Below are 22521 nucleotides of genomic sequence, written 5' to 3'. Positions count from 1 at the left end.
CAACGAACTTTAACTTTTAAAAATAAGAACCAACTTAAAACTGAAAAGAGAACTTGCCTCCTTAAAATAATAAAGCTCTCTATTGAACAATTGGATAAGCCACATAAACAAACACACACTGACATCTAAAATAAAACTGTCAGTCAATGGCTATTTCCCACAACTCTGCCACACAATAATAGTCGGCCAAACAGCCAGGATTATTTAATTTGAAATATTAAAAAAGGGACCAATTACTTATTCAATCAAAATAGTCCTTTTGAAAGCTAAGAAATTCTGAGGACTAAAGAGTTAGCTCAGTCACCAGTGTTTGCCGCAAAGCTCTGAGTTCTAACACCAGCACCACAGAAAGATGAGCATTGTGGCCCACATCTGTATTCCTTGCACTAGGAAGGTGGAAGCAAGCGTATTAGAAATTCAAGGTTAACCTCAGCTACAAAATTCAAAGACAGTTTGGGATATATGTGAACCAGGATGAAATGGAATGAATGAATGAATGAAAAAAAACAAGGAAATACTGTCAAGCTAAAAGTAGGATAATAACCTGAGCCAATACTAAATATAAAAATTAATTGCAGTAAAAATTAAGAACAGGGTTAGAGAGATGACTCAGCAGTTAAGAGCACTGACTCTTCTTCCTGAGGTCCTGAGTTCAATTCCCAGCAACCACATGGTAGCTCACAACCACCTGTAATGAGATCCGATGCCCTCTTCTGGTGTGTCTGAAGACAGCTATAGAGTGTACTCACATACATAAAATAAATAAAAAAATTTTTAAATTAAGAATATCTAGTCTATTTTAACCATAAGAATAAGAAGCATGACCACAATTAGACACAGTGTTGCCAAGACCCTATTTAGAAAGTGTAAAGGAATACACAAACCTTGGGTTGAGAAGGATAGGTCAATAGGCTCTAGGCATTATGAGAACATCAGAATGTCTGGACCCCAAGGAATACAAAGACTACATCAATCAGAACAGGATATAAAGAGACTTTAGGAATAGAATACTAAACAGTATAAGGAACACAGCAGAATTCTTTGTTGTTCTGAGCTGTCTAGAGAGTTACAAACATACCAAATTATGGTCAGAGGCAGACTTCAAGTTCCCCCTGATCTAATCTGCCATTAGGAACAAACCTAATCCCAGGTTACCTAATAATAGGCATTACCAGACCTCACATCTCCTCTCAATGTGTATCATACAAATCAGCCCCTGTGTGTAACCAAGCCAGCTCAGTCAGTCAACAGGGTCTCAAGGGAGGGACTGAGGATTGAAAAGAAAGAGACAACTAGACAACATCATAACACGATTCAAGCCACTGCTGAGCCTGAAGCGGGTTTATTTTTCTCTAGTCTGTTTTTTCTAGTCCATTCTAAGCACATGCAAAGAATAAGGTCAGTTCTAAGTCAAGGCACAAGCAAGGCAATAAACAAAGCCCTGTGGTATTCAGGGACGTACAAGACGATCAAGATCTAGATCTTAGCCCCAAGTCAAATTCTTGCCTGAGCCTACTTCCGTGTCCTCGCCTAATGTCAAATTCCTGCCCAATTCCTAGAAGCAGTCCCAAGAGCTCTCCACATGTATGGATATTTACAGTTAGCATCCCTGGGACTGAGTGTAATTTTAGTTTTCCTCATACAACTCTGATCCTCCATGTCCCTTTGTAGCTGGCCTTTGCACCTTTGTGGGTTCTCTTCTTCCTCCCATCTTTATCCATGCCCCCTTTTTACCCCTTAACACTAGACCTCAGCTACTAACAAACCACAACCAACCTCCTCCCTATACAACCAATTGGTCCAGCCCAGCCCCTAACCTATCGGGCCCTAACATTAATATACTCTCTGAAAAGTTCTCAGAATTCCAAATATAACACAATCACAAAAACTATCTGCTACAGACAGAACCACGATTCTGCTAGAGCACAAAACAAATCACGGTCAGCTGCTACAGGCAGTCTGAAGCAGCCCCACATCCCTATACCTGGAATCAAAACAAAATAATATTTTATAATATTTGTTTGTTTTTCCAAGAAACCAAAATTCCAGGATTCTCACCACACCCCTTCCTCTGCTGGGGAAAACTGGAGAGGACATTTAGGGTAGCCTACCATATTTCAAGTCCACCAGGTCTCCATACTTCCCACCTAAACGTTATAAGCCCGTACAACCCTGCCCAGACCACACAACCCTGCCCACTCTACTAATCTGGACGCAAACGCCTGTCCTCTCATAGAAATTTGAGTACTTTTAATTCCGATGCCTAATGGCTTTCTTCCTCTCCCTTTAAGGGTACCGGTGAAACTTCAGCAAGATTGCATCCTTTTCTCCTTCCCCACAGGAAACTCCGTTAAATGACTTTGTCTTCTCTTGCCTCCGACCCACAGTCAGCCCCAATCCGGATTCCCTCCCCCTCTACACTAGTAGAGCCGTACGTTCCATCTGTCCCCTCGTTCCGCCTTCCTTGCCCTGCTACGCGGCTTGCCTCGCTCAGCCGATCTAACACCAGCACTTCCGGCCCATCCCCTTGCCCATGCCTAGCTTCCGTTTTGTCCAAGTTCTTTTGCTCCTGTTAGTGGGTTCGACTCTCTCCTAGCCTCGGTCTCTGTCCACAGAGGTACTGGTGCTCAGCGTCTTAGTATCCTTCTTCAAAGGCTTCATCCTAGTTCTTTAGCAGTCAGTAACACACTCCTACGGACTTCGGCTTCGCCCGCCAACAAGACAAACGCCGCCTAATTGCTGCCGCTCGACGTCCGCGGGGGCGTCTGGGAGTTGTAGTCCGGACCCGTGAGCTGACGCAGTTCGGGACAAGACCGACGGGCGAGCGCCATTGTGTCTTTCGGCAATCGTAGCGCTGCGTGAAAGCCCGTCGGGGGCATCACCCATCTTCTGTTTTATTTGCAACCTCTGGAACCCAGTGTCGGCTTCTACGGACCCGGGAGAAGGTGTGTAGTCGTGGGTCCGGACGAATCCTAAGGAAGACATCGAGTTCTAAATAAGGAACACAGTTTAAGAAAACCAACCGCCTTTTGGATTAGATGACATCAGCTGTCCCCTCTCGGTTAGAGGGGAACCTGTCTTGTGGGCTTATGGGAGTCGGGAAGAGGACTCACTGGGCACTTTGCAATTTTGGGGTGGACTGGTCATGTCCTGCTGAGGGGTGGGATATGGGCAGAGGTGGGGGAGCCACTGGGCACATTCCTTAGTGCCCCCCTCTTCCACTTTCAGTTTCGTCAGCATTCTGCCTACTCCTGGGAGAGAACATGGAGGACAGTATGGCTTCCACGCTTCCAACAACCTGGCCCCATGTGAGTAAAGGCTTCATTTCAACTTTTGAGTCGGCTCAGGGGCCGGCTAGTGGTGAGACGTTTGTTCTCAAATACCATTGAGTTTCGGGAGGAGTTGGAGGACTGCCCAAGAGGGTGGTTAGAATAGAAGAAACAAACAAATCGATTTCTGAACCAGGAACTGGCAAGCCAGATTGAGGCTTTTTAATTAAAAAACAATACTATTACATTTATTTTGTGTGGGGGTATGCACGTGTGTGCCACTGCCTGCTTGTAGAGGACAGAGGGCACCTTTCCGGATCGCTACCCTTCTTCCACCATATGAATCCTGAAGATAAGTCAAACTCAGGCTTGGTAGCAGGCATCTTTACCCACCGAGCCCATCTCACCAGTCCTTTTCTATCTTTTTTTTTTTTTTCTTTTTCTTTTCTTTTTTTTTTTTTTTTTTTTTTTTTTTTTTTTTTAGCTAAGGGTCTGGTGAAAGAAACCAACAGGTGTAAGAAGATAAGAAGCTCATGTTTAGTTTTCAGCAACTACTTTAAGGAAGTGACAATTCAAAAACAAGAAAAGAGGTATAGATAGGAACCAACAGTCCTATCCCCTGCTTAGTGAGAAATGAACAGGTTTTCATAGACCACAGGTCTCACTTGTCCCCTGATTAGTGTCAGATTGATTTGCTCAAGGATTCAGACAAAGGAACATAGGATAAGTAAAATGTAACTGGGTCATCCTGCTCAGCCTTCCTATTTTTCTGTCACTGTAGAAGAGGAAAACCCATGACTGAACTGCATCTTGTGCCTTTTAGAAATCTGTAAAGTTTGAAGATGTATCACTGACATTTACCAAGGAAGAGTGGGCACAGCTGGACCTCCAACAGAAGTGCCTGTACAGGGAAATCATGATGGAGAACTACAGTAACATGATTTCAGTGGGTAAGGCAGCCTCCACTTTAATAAAGATCTGTTTGGGTGGGTGGAGCACGCTTTCAATTCCAGCACTTCAGAGGTGGAGGAGGATTGGAAGTTCAATGCCAGTCTTGACTCTACCTGCCCCTACCCCAATTCCGGATGTGTGGTACCCCTGAACTGTAAGTGCTTGGGCTCAGGCTAGAGGGACCAGAGGAGAAGTAGTGTTAAGGGAGTGTAGAGCTTGGTAGAGAGGGAAAAGGCAGCTTTTCAGTATGACTTCAGAAGTTTCATCCAAGCAATACTTCAGAGTTCCTGAATACTGGAGGATTCCAGTATTTAAGAGATGTTTGTAGCTGTAGTGACGGTTGGCTATAATTTTTATGGCTTGTCAAACATAAAATATATCATTGTCCAGCAGCTCAGGGTTATCATCAAAATTGTGACTTCTTTGTGATTCTTAGGAGGTCTTCTGCCCTCCCTGGTTATTTCATAGCTGTGTCTCTAAGCTTTGTGTCTCTGTTTAAGCAGAAACAAAAGTTGATAGTCCTGACCAGTTCTTTTTCAACTGTCAAATTTAGCAGGGAAGCAAAAGCTTTCATGTCCCAGCATGGGGGAAGGAGGGGAGAGGATGTTGCAGCGGGACAGCATTTTCTCTAAGCAGACCTCCAAGCCCTGTCTCCTTTCCATTGAGCAGAGCATCACTTTTCCAAGCCATATGTGATATCTCAGTTAGAAGAAGCCGAAGACTGCTGGCCAATGCAGAGAGAAATTCCTCAAGATACTCTTCCAGGTAAGAGCCAGGCATATGGGAGTGTCCAAAGGGGTGAATCTTCTGGTTATTCCAAGACTAACGTCTTCTAAGCAGAATGAGAATCCAGGTAGCATGTCATAATAAATAGGATAGTTTCCAGTCTGCAGTCATTTTTTTCATGATGCTAGTGTTTAAGCCCAGGGCCTTTCACATGATGAGCAGAGCAGACATGCTACCACTTGAACTAACATACTCAGCTCCAGTCTTTATTTAGGGGTGGAGGTTGTGATATTTGGCGTTAGTGTGTAGTGGTGGTAGGGTTTGTGTTGGGCGTTTTGTTGTTTTAGATTTTTGTTTTGTTTTGAGATAAGGTCTTAAGTAGTTCAGGCTGGCCTCCAACCTATTAATTAACTAAGGATATGAATTTCTGATTATCCCTTGCTCTTGGAAGTTCTGGAATTACATATGTGTGTTACCCCACTGGTTCCTGTTTTTATTTCTCTTCTAAGTTTTTCTTTGTTGTTGTTTTTAAGCACATAGGCATATTGTCTGAATACTTTTGTAAACTTGAACATTTTTACCTTTTTTGTTGTTGTTCTATTTATCTGGTTTCACTTTATATATAGTGGGCATAAAATCCTTGAGCCCCCCAAAAAATTCAGATCTTCTTCTGTTGTTGTTGAAAACAGCATCTTTCTGTAGACTAAATTACTATTGTCATAGCACAGAAGCCTCTTCTGTGTTCTTGGGCTTTGATTTTTGATTTTTTTTTCCCCCTTTCTGGGTGCATGCCATAATGTGACACATTTTATTGTATATTAATGAACTTTAATAAATTTCTATACCCCTGTAGTTTAAAAAAGTAATCTTGGCCAGGTAGTGGTAGCACACACCTTTAATCCCAGCACTTGGGAAACAGAGGCAGTTGGATCTCTGTAAATTTAAGCCCACCTGGTGTACAGAGCAAGTTTCAGGGTAGCCAGGAGTATGCAGAGAAACCGTCTTTAAAAAAACAAACAAAAAAAACAAAGAAATCTTAGATGTCTTTTAATCCTCCAGATAAAGACCTGTTTGTCTAGATTAGTTGAGAAAAGGTGTTAGAATGTACATTAAATTTGATTGGACTTAATCATTGCTATTACCTGTTCTGATTAATCCTTGCATGGTTGTTCATATGAGCCTACATGCTGCCAAATCCTCTTGACATTGAGGTTTTAATTACTTTTCTATTGCTGTGAAGATATACCATGACCAGGATACAAGAAAAAGCATTTAATTGAGGGTTTGCGTGTAGTTCAGTGGGTAAGTCCATAACCATCATGGTGAAGAGCACAGCAACAGGCTAAGAGCCTACTTCCTAATTCCCAAGCCAGAAGCAGCTAGAGAGAGCTCAAGCTAACTGGGAATGGCATGGACTTTTGAAACCTCAAAACTCAACCCCAGTGACACAGCTCCTCCTCCAGGGCAACACCTAATCCTTCTAAATGGTTCCACCAACCTGGAACCAAACATTCAAATATATTAGCCTAGAGGGCCATTCTCATTCAAATCACCACAACCCGTTTGCTGGCCTCGTAAGCCCATGGTGCAGTATGTATTCAGTCCAACTTCAAAAGTCCCCATAGCCTTTCACAGTCTCCACATTTTAAAAGTTCATAGCCTTGAGGGTGGAGAGATTGCTCAGTGGTTAGAGCATTGGTTATGTTGCAGAGCCCTATCAATCACATGGCAACTCAGAGCCATCTGCAACTCCAGTCTAAGGAGTTACATGACGCCCTCTTCTGTCTTCTGAGGGCACTGCACTCATACAATTTCAATGTCTTCTCTGAGACGCAAAGCAATCTCTTTAATTGTAACCCTGTTAAAATTCAAAACGCAAGTTACATTCTTCTAACATACAATGGCACAGAATATATTTCCATTACAGAAGAGGGAAAGTGAGGAACTACTGGGCCTAATCAAAACTAAGCAAGGTAAACTCCATATCTGTAGATCCATGTAATTGGGGGCTTACAGTTTCAAAGGATTATTATTAGTATTAGACCATCCTAGTTGGGTAGCATGGCACTGCAGCAGTAACTGAGAGTAAACGTCTGATTTCACAAGCAGAAGGCAGTGAGAGAGCTAACGGGGACTGGCATGAGCTTTGGAAACACCCCCAGGGGACACCTTATTCAGCAAGGCCCCAACTTCTAATCCTACCAAACAGGTCAGTCAACTGGGACCAAGTATTCAAACATATGAGTCTATGGGTGTTGTTAATTTTTTCTTTGCTTTCAACAATTACATAGTTCCATCATCATATCCAAAACATGACTCTGAAAGTAAAGCGTGGCATATAGGAAAATGTGTAGGTTTTGATGAGCATGATGCTAGATTATGCTTTGTTTCACATCAACACTCATATGAATGAATAAAAATTCGTCTAGTGCTTTCTAATGAATGAAAAAAATCATTACTATATGATAAATAGGAAAATACCTATTTCCATTGCAGAATCTTCCAAGGTGATTGGAAGAATCTTTCATAATAATTTTCCCCCTTTAAATCACTATGTCAAAGTGGTAACATAGTAGATATAAGAAATGTCTTGCTATAAGGTTGTATTTTTGTGTTAATATTAATAAAAGACATAGTTTTCACTTTTTGCAATCTTCAATTTTTTTTTTAATTTATATTTTGGCTCTAAAGCACACCATGTGCCACTGAATGCTTCTCTTTGTGTTTTTATGCTCTGGTGAAGTAGCATCAGGTCACTTTCTGACCCTGTTCACCTGTCAGATCTCCACCTGCTGCCATCTTTAGTTATGATGTTTAGTTTCACATCAACGTTCATCTGAATGAGTAAATATTCATCTAGTACTTACTAGTGAATGAAAAACCATTCCTGTATGATGGAAATAGGAAAATTTTGAGGCTAGGACTAGGAAACCAAAATACAAGAACATGCAGGTTAAGTTAGCAGAAGGCACCTGGCCACATCAGCTGTAGGGAAGTTTGACTTTGATTGTGGAGGAATGGTGTGACATGGCTTTTCACAGCTCATGCTGGTTGGTTTGTAAAGAAAAAGTTGTGTCAGGACAGAGATGGAGAAAAGAAGCGGGCACCAGTAGTCTCCAGGGTTGAAATGATGATGCCTGCCGTGAGAGAGTAGTAGCTGGTTTGGGGAGAATTAAAGAGTATGTTTGACTCAAAGGTAGACTCAGTGGATCTAAATAAGTAATTCGCTAAACTGGACCAAAAAGCTGCTAAGAATTCCTATGGGTGAAGGAAGCCTTGAAGGGATTTCCTGTGGCTGTTATTCATAATCTGTATGCTTACTACAAGCACTCTTGGTGGTGCTGGAGACTGATCCCAGAGCCTTGTATGTTCTGTGCAAGCACTCTGCCACTGGGCTACATACATCCCCAGCCATGTATTGCAAAGGAAACTTAGGCTGTATTTTTGGAAATAACTTATTTTAAAGGTGTTAAAGGCATAAACTATTCTAAGGAGTGGAACTGTGGTTTCCTTTTCCTCTCCATAATGACATAATGTTAGGTAAAACTTTACACTAATCATGTGAAGAACTACCTAATAGTGTTTACCTTGAAAGTTGGATTTAAACTATGCCAAGTCTCTACTTATCTTGTCAATAGATCATAGATGAAAAGGGACCAAAGACATATCCAAGGAGGTTTGCCGAGCCAATTGCTTGTTTGAACTTCAAGAGGTCCAGGTAGCAAATAAAAATATGAGATTTTTAAATGTCATATATTACTATTAAATGAAAAAACACTTCTTCACTAGTGTACCAACAATAGTGTGCAGAATTTATTAATGCACAAAAGTGAGATTGAATCCAAAGTTCAACTTCTTTTTCATAACTAAGCTTACAAGCTTCTCCAGCTAGAATGACAGCATGGAATGTTGTTGGTGAGGTAATATGAGAAAATGGTTAACTTCTAAGACAAATATCATTTATCCTCAAAAGAGCTTTGAGTTGAATAAGATCCTGTGAAGGCAATATGGGAAAATAAATTAGGTTGTGTTCATATATTCAGTTGTCATTCTGTGGCCATTCCAAAAATCACATCCACATGTATATCCCTAAAGTGGGGCACTTTAAAGTTAACTAAACTTAATCATTAGAAGCAATGCATAAAAGACACTATTGGCCAGGCATGGTGGCTCATACCTTAAATCAAAGCACTTGAGAGGCAAAGGAGGGCTGATCTCTTAGGAATTGGAGAATACCAAAGTACCATAGTGAGACCCTATCAAGAAATAAAGGAGAAAGAGATTAACTAGTAGGTGAATAAGTCATAATCACAGTAGAACCTGCAAAAATGCTTATTTTTTTCCTTTGCATATGTGTAGTTTTGCCTGTGTGTTCTTCTATACACTATGTGCATGAAGTTCCCACAGAGGCCAAAGGAGGACATCTAATTCCCTGGGACTGGAATTACACATGATTTTGAATCATCATATGTGTAGTGGGAATGAAACTCAGGTCCTCTGGAAAAAAATAGGTAGTACTATTCACTGCTGAGTCATCTCTCCAGCCCCAAACTTGAATATTGTCAACTTAAAAAAATGAAACAGGAACCTTATAAGAGTAATTTCTCTTTTATTTGAGGAAGAGAGGCAGATACTCTTTGTATAGCCTGAGAATGGCCACATGCTCGAGCAAACATGTAGAGAATGAAAGAAATACTCATACAACAGTATTATGTATTAGAATACATATATGTAGAAAATCAAGGAATTTCACTACAGACCTCTGAGGACCTTATCAATTTGTTGAGTGTCTAGAATCTAGAGTGATCATGTATTTTGGATAGAGCCTAGTCCAATACTATTGATTTTTGTTCAAGAACACATTTTCTCTCATCTTTTATGAATTTCTCTTTGAGATCCTTAGGGTGTGTATGGGGAGGGTGATATAAAAAAAAAGTGCAGTAAATATGTTTAGTGTGAGAAAGCCCAGTTTCATCTTGGACCACCTTAACTGTTAGACGGCTAAAACAGGATATTAATCTGTAAAGACATGAATGGGACTCTTTTGTGAAATTTTCAATATCTGAGAACTCCTCTAAGGGACGAAATCTCAAAAGTGTGATTGGAGTAGGAACAACCTCTGACCTAAGTTAGTTTTACCTTGAGAGAACTTGCACTAGAGCCCCACCCTCACCCCACAAAAATACAATTTTCTTACACTAAATAATAGCATCTGAGAACTCTAAAGCCATGAGAATCTATATGATATAGAAGCACTTTCATATGTAGTTCTCTTATTTGGTATCACAGTTGTACTAGGGATAGTCTTAAGAATGTAATTGATATTAGGAAGCCACTGAGCATTGAAAGCTCTGGCAGGGATCCCTGTAAATATGACAATGTGGAAGACTTCAGTAGGAGTCCTCATTGGATTCTGTAACAGAGGACTCATATGGGCAAGGACCCTTTGGATGTAATCTCTGAGAAAATCATCAGCTTTCACTCCTACATTATCTGAGAAGGAGCAAATACACAATTAGAAAGGATTACAGTGAATAAAAAAAGTAAAATGTCAGGGGCCTTAAAAAAAATAAAGAACAAAACTCATTCTATAAATTCCAACTAGCAATATGATTGAATTACTTGGCCTTTAGTAAGAAGGTACCACAGAGTGAATGAATAACTGAAGAAACCCCAAGAAACAAGAGTGTATCTTCAAAGATAATTTCAATGAGCCCACACTTTGAGAGAATAAGGGAAATCTTGAGGCAGATAGTGTTACAGAGACATAATGCTCAGATTTATAGATTTGTTTGAGAGTCCAGAATCTATAGAGTATTTATCTTGGCTAGACCAGTGGTTCTCAACCTTCCTAATGCTGTGACCCTTTGATACAGTTCCTCATTTTATAGTGACCCTCAGCCATAAAATTATTTTTGTTGCTACCTCATAATTGTAATTTTGTTATTGTTATGAACCTCTGGAAAAGGGTCACTCAACCCCCAAAAAGATCATGACTCATAGGTTGAGAACTGCTGGGCTATAGTCTAGTCCAGTAGAGTATTTTCATGGTGTGTTTATTTTTGTTCAAGAATACATGTTCTCTTTCATGTGTTTGTTCTCTGGAACCTTTGTATAACATCTGTCTATCTATCTCAAATATGTATGTCATGGTTCTCTTAAATAGATATCATTCTCTAGCATCCACACTTAAAATCTAGGGTCACTGGAAAGCCTGCAATACATTGCTAAAACCAATGAACAGAGCTTTGAGGCAAACATTGTGGGTGATGAAGGGGAGACATCCATTTGAAGAAGTTTTTTTAAAAAAAAAAATTTTTTTTAAGCAAGAAACAAATAGGCCAATAATCCCAGCTACTTGGAAAGCTAATGCAGGATCAAGGCCAGTCTGGGTAATTGCTTGTCCTCAAATAAAAAGCAAAAAGAGGGACTGCAGGTGTGCCTTAGTTGGCAAAGTATTTGCCCAGCATGCACAAGGTCTTGAATTGAATCCCCAGCATCACATAAACCAGGTATGGTCATGAGTCCCTGTGCTCAGGAGCTAAGAAGAACATCTTAGCTGGGTTGGCTGCCCTATCTCAAAAGAGTGTGGGTCCTAGTTGATACACCTCAGTGATTAAGCAGTCCTTTAGGGCTAGGACCTAGGCCAAGAGAGAAAAATTGAAAAGGAAAGGAAAAAACAAATTCTGCATGAATTTTTTTAGACAAAATACAAACAACCTGTGATGTGTAAAATAAAAGACAGGTTTTAAAAATCTATATAGAAGAAGAATGGAAAGGAAGGAAATCCATACAGATACTCTGCACTGCATGTAACTTGATGATAGTACATTTTAATATAAGAATGAGCCAGTTCCTTATATACTTAATAAAACAGTATTTGTATTTCTTAAAACATATGAATGGAACTGTCACTCACATATCTTAGGCTGCCCTTAACCTTACTGTGTAGCCAGGCTTGACCTTAAACATCTGATCCTCTTGCCTCTATCTCCTATGTGCTGGGGTTACAGGCATGCATCACAGTGACTGGTTTTAATACATTTCTGGGGATATGCTACATTATTCTTACCAACTGAGCTACATGCGCAGCCTGGTTTTGTGTATATTTTTTAGATGAGTCTGTCTTTGTGACTCTAGTTGGCCTATAACTCAATCTGTAGCTCAGGCTAGACCCTTAAGAGTCATCCCCCTCTTGCCTCCGCCTCCCAAGAACAGTGATTATAAGAATGTGCCACATTGCCTAGCTTTTGTTCTGGTTTTGTCTTTTAGAATGTTCTTGGCCTTCTCCAGACCCTGGAATGAATTCCTTTCCTTCTGAGAGTCCCCTGATGAAGATCAAGGTTGTTGAGGTCCTTACATTGAACAAGGATGTGGCTGGTCCTCGGAATGCCCTGATTCAATCCCTCTATCCAGAAAGTGGAGAAGACTTGAACCCAGGTAACCGTAAGCAACCTCAACAGCCAAGCAAGTGTTTGACTGACACTGAAGTTTCTCGCCAGAAGTTCCGACATTTCCAGTATGAAGAGTCAGCTGGTCCCCAGAAGGCTATGTCCCAGCTTCGTAAGCTGTGTCACCAGTGGCTGCAGCCCAGTACACGTTCAAAGAAGCAGATCCTAGAGTTGCTGGTGCTCGAGCAGTTCCTGAATGCACTGCCTGAGAAGTTTCGGGTATGGGTAGAGTCACAGCACCCAGAAGATTGCAAAGCGGTGGTGGCTTTGTTGGAGAATATGACCTCAGTGTCTAAGGACGATGGTGAGTGTCCTGGAAGGGTGAGGTGACAAACATCTCTGGGAAGCCTTTGTGAGGGAATGGGGAGTGCTGGGGTACCTGAGGATGTCCCATTCCAGACCACAAGCATCCATAACGTGCATGTTACCAGATTAGAATAAATGGAAACCTAAAGTATTTGGTATCCAGCCCTGTTCACCCAAACAAAAACCTTCTATGCGCTTCAGTGGAAGCTTTCAGATACAATGCTTTTCCCCCTTTATCCTGTTGGGATCCCTGACACAGAGCGAGCCTTCCAGTTCTTTGAAGGGGCTATGAATGAAGTCCTAACTGAGGGAGGACTCAAGAGTTGACTGAGCCTGTGGGCCTACGGAAAGGGTGGGATGTGACAAGTAAATACACATATGGTACTAAGGTGGTGAAAAGGTCAGGATACAGGTGGAGTTTATGGAGGCTGCTTTTGTCACTGAAACCTGCTGTGATGAGAGCAGTGAAGAAAAGAGGCAGGATGGATGTCCCAGTGAAACATTGACCAAGAATCTTGTGTAGCCTGTAGAAGTTGAAAAGGCAAAGAATGAGTTCTTCCTTATATCCAAAAAGAACATAGCCCTGTTAACATCTTGATTTTAAGCCAGTGAGGCTGATGCCAGAGCTCTGGTCTCTGAAACCTTAATATATTTTACTAGATCTGATGATGTAGGCTTATAATCTAAGATACTCAAGAGCCTAAGTCAAGGCCTGTCTGAGCTACAAATGAGTTCAAGGTCAGTGTGAACAATTTATCATGACCCTGTCTCAAAATAGAAATGGACTGGGGCTTTCACCCAGGAGTGGCACAGCATTCTGGCTTTAATACCCAGGATTTGGGGAGTGAGGCAGTTTATGACAATTAATTGGAGTTCAACTCCCCCCAAAAGCTACATTAAAAAAAAAAAAAAAATGGGGCATGGTCATACATGCCTAACCACACTATTATAGTGAGTAGAAACAGGAAAGTTACTCAGGTTTCCTGGCCTCCAACCTGGCTACAAGTTGAGTGAGAGACACTGTCTCACATTGGCATAGTAAAGCATGATGGATTAGAACACCAGACATCCTCATCTAGCCTCTGCATGCACCCAAACACACATGCACATACACTGTACTTACAAACACCAAAAAAGCTGGAAAGTGGCTCCAGGAAGGAAACCTTACTGGAAGAGTTCCAGGATGCTCTAACTCTAGGTACACTTCTACCTAGAGATTCAATAAGAGCCTCAACCCATCCCCTCATCCATCTCATTTGGCTGCCTTCAGCTGACTTCATTGCCATTAAGGCTTCCAAACACAAAAAGCTTCATTTGCTCTAAAAGTGTATGGTCTCCCATATCTACCAGAGTCCGTGAAGGTGAAGGGATAGCATGGTTATGTCATTTGTCCCTGTCCTAGCTGGAGTAGAATCAGCATGGTAAAAGCCCATAGAGTGGAGACACACGAGGAAGGCTAGACCTGAAAGAATCCTTGGAAGGGCTGTTAGTACCGGCCAGGGATGTTTAATATGACCAGAAGCACAAATGAGTACACATTTTATGACCAAGGGACGATCCTTCTCTTCTCTGAGGCAGCATGATAAGGGCTTGGAGACTAGAAACAGACTTGACCTCTACAGAAAAGGCCATTGCTTCAGAAGCCAGAGCCTAAGACAGATACTGGAATGGGGAGACAGCAAAAGGTTTGTATAGTAGAGACACCAGTCTCCAAGTGGTCCAGGCAGAGTAACACACTGGGCCCATCCAGTTATGTTGTGAAGAGGTCAACATAGACCATCAAGAGGCACAGGTATGCATAGGTCATGGGTTGTAAGTCTGGGAGTTCTGCCTGCCTGAGGGCTACCACCTCATTAACTCTTTATGTGGCATCTTCTCCAGCTTGGCTTGCCTGCTCTAGTGAGGCCACTGATCAACTAAAGGAGAAAAGGAAGGATTTGGCCACCTTACCAGTTACTGTTCCACCTGAGGTAAGTAAGAACCTTTTGTTCCATTGGTCACAGCTTCCTTTAAGGGACCACCCCTCAGATGTGCTTTCTACACTGAGCCTTGCCAAGGCTTCACAGAAGATAGGCCACTTTAACTTTCTGAGTTCTTGGGCCTAAGTGGAATTCTGAAAAACCCAAGTGTGAAGGGTAACCCTCCTGACATTGTGATGGGCATAGAGAAAGCAAACAGTAGGAGTCCAAGAATCAAGACTGAGGGACATAAGAACCAGAAGAATCACAGGCAGTTTGTAAGGACGACATTGTACCCTAGTTAGAATGAGTGAGCCCTTGTCCTCTGGAGACACTTAATTAGGGAAACAGCGTAGGCTCAGATCAGTCTCAGAACTAAGTGATGGCCATGCAATAGGATTAGCCCTGTAAGCCAGGATAATGGTGTGTATATGGCATGATTGGGTATTATGTATATGGTATTAGTAATATTAGTGTGTATATGGCTCTTTTCCTTACAAATGGTTTATATTGGCTCAGGTATGTGATTGAATTGTTGGCTCTCATATAATGGGCAGTGTGGGCTAGGCTTCAAGCAGGGCTGCTACCTGGGAATAGGAAGAAACTGATCCCAGACTCATTGCTCTCTATTCTGTTCCTTCTAAGCTAGGCTCTGCTGCATCTGGGCAAAATACCTCCCAGATCCAGGCAAGTTGGTGAGATGGGAGAGTCCTCCTTTCAGAATCCGTAGCTGCTCATAAGAAACTGACATAGCATAGGTGAATATTACACATAGGTCAGACCTATCCATTAACATTATAGGTTTTACACTACAGGACAAGGCTGTTTGTCCTGTAGACAAGAGAAGGTCCTTTGGAGGAATGTTGTCATTACAATGCAGGCTTAATACAGATGCTAGTAAGATCAGTGTAGCATGCTTATTGCACTTGTAGCTCTTTGTCAATCAGGAACTCTGCCTACCAGCTTGGGACCCAGACTTTAGTTTGGAGAAATACCCTGTGGATCTCTTTTGGGGTCAAAAAAAGTCATTGTCTCTGAGTAAGCCACCAAAGCAGAGAAGTCCCTATGTGTGGTAGAATGTCCCAGTGGCCAGCCTTCTACCCACACTGGCAAACATCAAACTTTTATAACATTACAGGAGCCGGTGACTTTCCAGGATGTGGCTGTAGACTTCAGTCAGGAGGAGTGGCGGCTACTAGGTCCAACGCAGAGGACTGAGTATCATGACGTGATGCTAGAGACCTTGGACAACTTGGTCTCTGTGGGTAAGGCCATTCCTACATTTAGAAACCCATGGGGTCCCCCAGATCTCTCAGTTTTTCTCTACCCAGCTGTGCTCTCAGGAGTCTCTGTCCAGGATCTTTATCTGAAACTGACCCTGCATTGGTAGGCAGCCTCAGGTCTAGTTTATCTGGGGGAATGAGAAAGCTCCTGGTTTTGCTGCTTCACAGCTTGTCACTCCCTAGACTGAATGACTGTTTGAGAAGATGTAACCTTATTTTTTAATGCTGTCATTCTGGTACTTATAACTGCAATATGGATATCTTTTGGTTTCTTTCAGGGTGGGAGCCTACATTGGGAGACAGAGAGTTAACTCCAGACTCTCCCATTCCTGTGGTAAAACCAATTCATGACCCAAACACAAAAGATCTCTCAAGGAATGGTACCCAGTCTACTGTCTTTGAAAGTATCTCACAAGATGGGGTCAAAGAAATGCACACCATAGAATCAAATCAAGTGGGGAATCTACTGGAAAAAGGCCATCCTCAGAAGAAGTTCTCTGAAAGCTCCAAGTCTCAAGACCAAACTAGTCGTCACAAAAGCCAGGACTCACTCAATGAAGTTCTTCCTAGAAAGCATGTAAAAGTTAAGCAGAAGGGCACTGGAAAGAGGAAAGGCAGGACAAACACCATTTCCATGACACGAGGTTTACGCATAAGAAATCAGCAGAAGGACTCTGTGGAGTGGCAAAGCGGGAGTGGCAGCAATCCTGTGACACATGGCTCCTCTATAAAAAGCCAGCAACAGAGTTCTGAGCAGGGAAAACCTGGGGCCAGTAGAGATCCCATTACACTTACTGTGCCTGCAAAAGTTTACCAGAAAGCCACTGGCTCTGAAGAGAGTACATTTAGGGACAGTAGCAATGCCATGGTACCTGATGCACCTCCAAAGATTCACCAGAAAGGCCCTGAAAGGCATAAAGTTGGGGAAAGTAACAATTCCATGTTACAAGGTTCATCTGTACAAAATCACCAGATGGAGTCTGAGGTAGGGAGAGCCGGTGACAATAGTATCTTGACACATGCCTTACCTGTAAAAATTCATCAGAAAGGCTATAAAGAAGGTAAAGTCCAAGGGAACCGGAATTCCTGGAAACATATAAAACCTCACCAGAAGGGTTCTAAAGGGGAAAGAGTCAAGGAACTTAGCGCTTCTGAAAAACATGTCCCCTATGTAAAAAATCACCTAAAGACCTCGGAAAGAGGAAAAGACAGGGAAGTCAATGCTTCCATAAAATGTGGCCCCTATATAAAAACTTACTATAGAGGTTCTGATGTGGGAAGGCTCAGGAGAGCCAACAATTGTAGGAAAGCCATCAGCCGGCACGCTCAGCAGATATCCTTTATAAAAATTCACAAGGGGAGCCAAGTTTGCCGATGTAGTGAATGTGGTAAACTGTTCCGAAATGCTAGGTATTTCTCTGTCCATAAGAAGATCCACACAGGAGAGCGGCCTTATATGTGTATGGCCTGTGGGAAAGCATTTGTTCAGAGCTCCTCCCTCACACAGCATCTTAGAATTCATAGTGGAGAGAGACCATTTGAGTGTTCAGAGTGTGGGAGGACCTTCAATGACCGCTCAGCCATCTCTCAGCACCTGAGAACTCATACTGGAGCTAAGCCCTACCACTGTGAGCGCTGTGGGAAAGCTTTCCGTCAGAGTTCCCACCTTACCAGGCATGAGAGAACTCATACTGGCGAGAGACCATATGTGTGCACCAAGTGTGGGAAGGCATTCACACAGAGCTCACACCTTATTGGGCATCAGAAAACACATGGGATAAAATTCAAGAAGCAGCCCAAATTGTAGCCTTTGTGCCTTTCAAAGCACTATTTTTTTTTCAGCCTTGAGATGTACTATGCAGACACTGAGTATGATAGATAGGCTTTGAATAAGGAGAGCCCCACACCTTAAGGACAGCTCAGGACACCACCTAGCAGGCAGTGAGTGAAACCATCAGGGAGTTCTTAATTGCTTCATTTATCCTCAAAAGGAAATAAAATATCCAAAAATGCATCTAAGTTTAAGAAGTCAAGTACCAAAAATTGCACTGATATTTCTATACAGGATAAAATGTGTAAATGAAAAAAACTAAAAGTATGTAGCTAAATAAGCTATTATATTTGTGTGGAACTTTTTTTTCTGCTGTGATAGCTATTTTTCGTTATCAGTTTGACTACAACTGGAATTAAACACTAGCAGCTGAATATACCTTTGAGGAATTTTTTTCTTAATCTGGATTGCACCTTCTACTGGCAACCTATATAAAGGACTTGGAAGAAAGAAGCCTGCCCTCTTTGCCTGTTAGTTCTCACTAGCTAGTCTATTCTTTCACTTGCATTAGAGCTTACATACAGGTTCTGGCATCTATCACCTGAGACATCCTGCCTGAACTGAACAACTACTGGATTTTTGGGGATTCTTAGACCTTCCATTAATAAACAGCCATTGTCGTACTAGCTGGACTATAGCCTGTGAGTCATTCTTGTTAATATATGTGTATGTATATACATATGAGAAGAGAGATTAATTCTACCAGACACACTACACTAGGGTACCTTGAATAATATCTGCTTAATAATCTTGTTTGTTTTTGATTTTTAAAACAGGGTTTTTCTGGATAGGACTGGCTGTCCTACAACTCACTCTGTAAACCATACTGGCCTCAAACTCAGAAATCTGCCTGCCTCTGCCTCCTAAGTGCTAGGATTAAAGGTGTGAGCCACCTGGCCATTAACAGCCTTTTATGTTGGTGATCTCAGTTCTAGCAGATTAGTGTACAGGTAGAAGGAAATCTCCAGGAATCATGGGAGGCTCAGAGGTCCAGTAGTCTGTAGTGAATCTAGGAACACATGAGACTATCCTCTGGCCTTGCATTACCATCTTTCCTAAAAGACCAGTTATGGGAGAAGTTCATCACTGTAAGCAACAAAACACTGGCAATACCACGGCATGTGTTTGATGCTCACTTTCAAATTCCATTAGATAGATTAGATAGATAGATAGATAGATAGATAGATAGATAGATAGATAGATAGATAGATATCCAGGCCAACAAAAAAAGCAAAGATCCAAGTGGATTTCTGTGTTCGAGGCCAGCCTGGTCTACAGAGTGAGTTCCAGGACAGCCAGGGCTACACAGAGAAACCCTGTCTCGAAAAACCAAAAAAAGAAAAGAGAAAAGGACTAGCAATATGGCTCAGCTGGTAAAAGGGATCTGCCACCAAACTTAATGACCTGATTTTAATCCCTAGGACAAACACAGTGGTAAGAGAACTGAGTCTTGGCAAGTCGTCCACTAACATCCACATGTATACCATGGTGTTCAGTCACACAAAACTATAGAATTCTTCAGGGTTGAAGAGATGGCTCCATGGTTAAGAATTCTTGCTGCTTTAGCAAAGAACCCAGTTTGTCAACCACATTTAAAGGCTCAAAAACCACTTGTAACTCCAGCTCCAAGGGATCTAGAACCTTCTGGACCCTTGGAACCTGCACTCATATATACTCACAGGCACACATAATTTTTTTTATCTCCAGGTCATATACATCCCATGTCATCCCTTTCTCCAGAGTTCCAAGTTGTTCTTTTATGTTCTTTATTACATTTGAAAACATATTCTAGAGCTGGGCGTGTGGCTCAGTGGGTGAGCATGCGCTTTGCCTATTATGAAACCCTGGGTTCAACTCCAGCATACACACCAGATTCATTGGGATTAATTCTATATTGTAGGTATAATTATGCCCTCTTGGGTGAATGCCTCACCTTTCTCTGAAACAAATAGGACCTGAAGACAGGACCAGAGAGTACATTGTGTGTTGTAAGATCAAGTGTGTAGAAAAAGGGTCACTGGGAGGCATATATCATTTTAATTGTTTCAACAACCTGATTATGCCGGGCGTGGTGGCGCACGCCTTTAATCCCAGCACTCAGGAGGCAGAGGCAGGCGGATTTCTGAGTTCGAGGCCAGCCTGGTCTACAAAGTGAGTTCCAGGACAGCCAAGGCTACACAGAGAAACCCTGTCTACAAAAACAACCTGATTATAAAGTTTGTTAATATTTTTGAAATGAGGCTTAAGTTTGCCCAAAGGTGTGTTAGCTGGTAAATTACTCCACATTATTGTCTACTGTATATGAAACAAGTGTTTGGACTAGACATCAAAACCCAAGAATCTTATTTTTCTGGATCCCTAACAGTAAGACGAGCTAAGAGCAGTCGAAAAATGTAGGACTATAGAAGAACCTTTGGCCAGAAGGTGCAACCTGCAGCTTCAGAAATATGTTTTGCCTATATATTCTATATAATGATCAATTCCAAATTACTGGAAGAAAACAGCCATTTTGTTATTTGGTGGTCTGTGGGTAAATTTGGAGACCATACAGATTATTCCTGACCATTGTTTCTGGGATCAACAAGGAAGACAGAGTTGTACGTGGAACGCCTGGGGCCATTTTAATATAGGTTGGATGTATATGGACTCTTGACTTTGTGTGTGTTGATTGCCTTTCAAGCTCTCAGATGGTAAGTAGTCAAGTAGAAATCTCTCATTGACCCTGTCCCACACATACAGCCTCTCCTTGCCTTCCTCTTCCTGCCTTCACTTTCAAGTTTTGGAGGTAAAGACTAACATAACTGTGGACCTTCCTACCCAGAGAATTCCTTCCATGACCTGGCTGGTCTCCCTTCAAAAACGAGTGAGTCTGCTTCCCCTCTCACTAAGTCTGTGAGTGATGCTTAGAAAATGACAGATGGTAGTTTCTATCCTTGCCAAGATAGAACTCACTATTGCTAAGCTGGTGCTTCTTCAAGTTCTTTTGGAACCCTGGGTCTCTAGATGGTCACTCTGGAATTCACTCTTGGAACCACTATAGGCCAGCTAGCCACTAAAGAGGTGGGGGGGGGGGCAGCATGAGTTACCAATGGCCAATCAGTGTCTTCAACAAAGACCCTGTGCTGGTCATAAGCAGGTGGGATCCAATTGACCTGGCGTTTTCCCAACTTGGAAAGGTGAGATAACATATCTAGGGTTTTAAAGAGGATCTAAGGGCTTCCAGTGGGAGGAAAGGGTGAGTCCAGTTGGACCCACCTTCTCAATCATTAGGTCCAGCTGGCAGGGAAGAGAGTTCTGAGGCAGAGTTGGAAGTTCTATAAGGACCTTAGTTTGTTTCCTATTACTGTGATAGAACAATACCAAAAGCAAATTGGGGAGGAAAAGGTTTGTTTCATCTTACACATCCATCTTGAGCACAGTCCCTCATTGAGGGAAAGCCAAGGCTGAAAATCAAGCAGGACAAGAACTGAAATAGGCCAGGGAAGAGTGCTGCTTACCAGCGTGCTCCTCGTGACTTGCTCAGCTCCTTTCTTATAGAACTCAGGACCCCTTGCTTAGGGGTGCAACTGTCCACATTGGGCTGGGCTCCCCCACATCAACCATTAACGATAAACGTGTCTCCAACAGGCTTACCTTTAATCTAATCTGATGAAGGCATTTTCTCAAGTGAGAATCCTCTTTCAAAATGACTTTAACTTGTATCAAATTAACAAAAATTCCAGCTAGTACAAAGAGGAAGACTGTGGTGTTCTGAATAGGTATGGCCCCCATAGACTGATGTGTTTGAATACTTGGTCATTAGGGAGTGGCACAATTAGGAGGTGTGTCCTTAGTACAGTAGATGTGGCCTTGTTGGAGGAAGCATGTCACTACGGGGACATGCTTTGAGGTCTTATATATGCTCAAGCTATGCTCAGGTCCTTATATATGTCCAAGCTATACACAGTCTCCTACTGCCTTCAGATCAAGATGTAGCACTCTCAACTCCTCCAGTATCATGTCTACCTGCACACTGCCATGCTTTCACCCATGATGATAATGAACTAATCCTCTGAAACTGTAAGTCATTCCCAATTAAATGTGTTCTTTTATTAACAATTGTGATTATGCGGTCTACAACCTCAAACCTGTTAAGAACCGTTTGGAAGGGTAATTTAGCAAGGACCAATAAAAATTAAGCTCCACATATTCTTACTTACATGTAGAATCCCACATCTGGAACTCTGACAATAAAAATGAAGGCACTTTTTAATGGATGTATGAGATTTACTCATAATTGTTTCTCATATTTAGAGACGGAAGAGTAGAATATAAATCTTGGGCTTTTACATTACAAGAAATGGAAGAGGTTGGTCAGAGAAAACTGAAAAACTACCAAAAATAGCTGATGAGAAATAGGAATGTAAAATTTATATTTGGGAAAACTGAGACATGGTCACTCTTATGTAGCCCTGGCTGTCCTCAAACTAGCTATATTGACAAGGCTGGCTTTGAGTTCATGAATATCCACCTGCCTCTGCTTCCCAAGTTCTGGATTAAAGGTATGAGCCATCAGGCCCAGCCATTTTTGAGGGGAGGGGTCTTGGGTGAGTCTTGTTTGAGATAGAGTCTCACTATGTAGCTCTACCTGTCCTGGAACTCACTATACATACCAGGCTAGCCTTATACTTACAGTTCAACCTGCCTATATCTCCGAAGTGCTTAGATTGAAAGCATGTACTACCACAGCCAACTATGCAATTTTTA

At 42.0% G+C, this 22521-nt stretch overlaps 1 protein-coding gene across 2 annotated transcripts; it reads left to right on the top strand.

The window, feature by feature from the left end:
- Nucleotides 1–2568: 2568 nt before the first annotated feature.
- Znf274 (zinc finger protein 274) lies at nucleotides 2569–18401 on the top strand. Of its 2 annotated transcripts, none has more exons than XM_021165965.3 (8): nucleotides 2569–2945; nucleotides 3229–3308; nucleotides 4093–4219; nucleotides 4890–4985; nucleotides 12219–12701; nucleotides 14585–14673; nucleotides 15800–15926; nucleotides 16223–18401. In XM_021165965.3, exons 2-8 carry the CDS (start codon nucleotides 3264–3266, stop codon nucleotides 17749–17751), a joined length of 2496 nt encoding a protein of 831 aa, XP_021021624.1. In that variant the 5' UTR covers nucleotides 2569–2945; nucleotides 3229–3263; the 3' UTR covers nucleotides 17752–18401. The 2 variants fall into 2 exon arrangements, with proteins under 2 accessions (XP_021021624.1, XP_021021625.1); XM_021165966.2 differs by having other exon boundaries at nucleotides 2569–3061.
- The last annotated feature ends 4120 nt before the right edge of the window (nucleotides 18402–22521 follow it).

This window comes from Mus caroli, unplaced genomic scaffold (assembly GCF_978045245.1).
Source record: "Mus caroli unplaced genomic scaffold, Mus_caroli_1 scaffold_8, whole genome shotgun sequence".
Taxonomy (NCBI): Eukaryota; Metazoa; Chordata; class Mammalia; order Rodentia; family Muridae; genus Mus; species Mus caroli.
Note: the sequence above shows the minus strand (reverse complement) of the source record. Positions and strands in the feature narration are given on the sequence as shown.

Bases quoted from the DNA above. Each gene is read 5' to 3' on its own strand.
- Znf274 (XM_021165965.3), top strand. From the start codon at position 3,264: ATGGAGGACAGTATGGCTTCCACGCTTCCAACAACCTGGCCCCAT. The intron at 4,220-4,889 runs GTAAGGCAGCCT...TCCATTGAGCAG, and splicing joins CAGTAACATGATTTCAGTGG to AGCATCACTTTTCCAAGCCA. The intron at 14,674-15,799 runs GTAAGTAAGAAC...ATAACATTACAG, and splicing joins CAGTTACTGTTCCACCTGAG to GAGCCGGTGACTTTCCAGGA.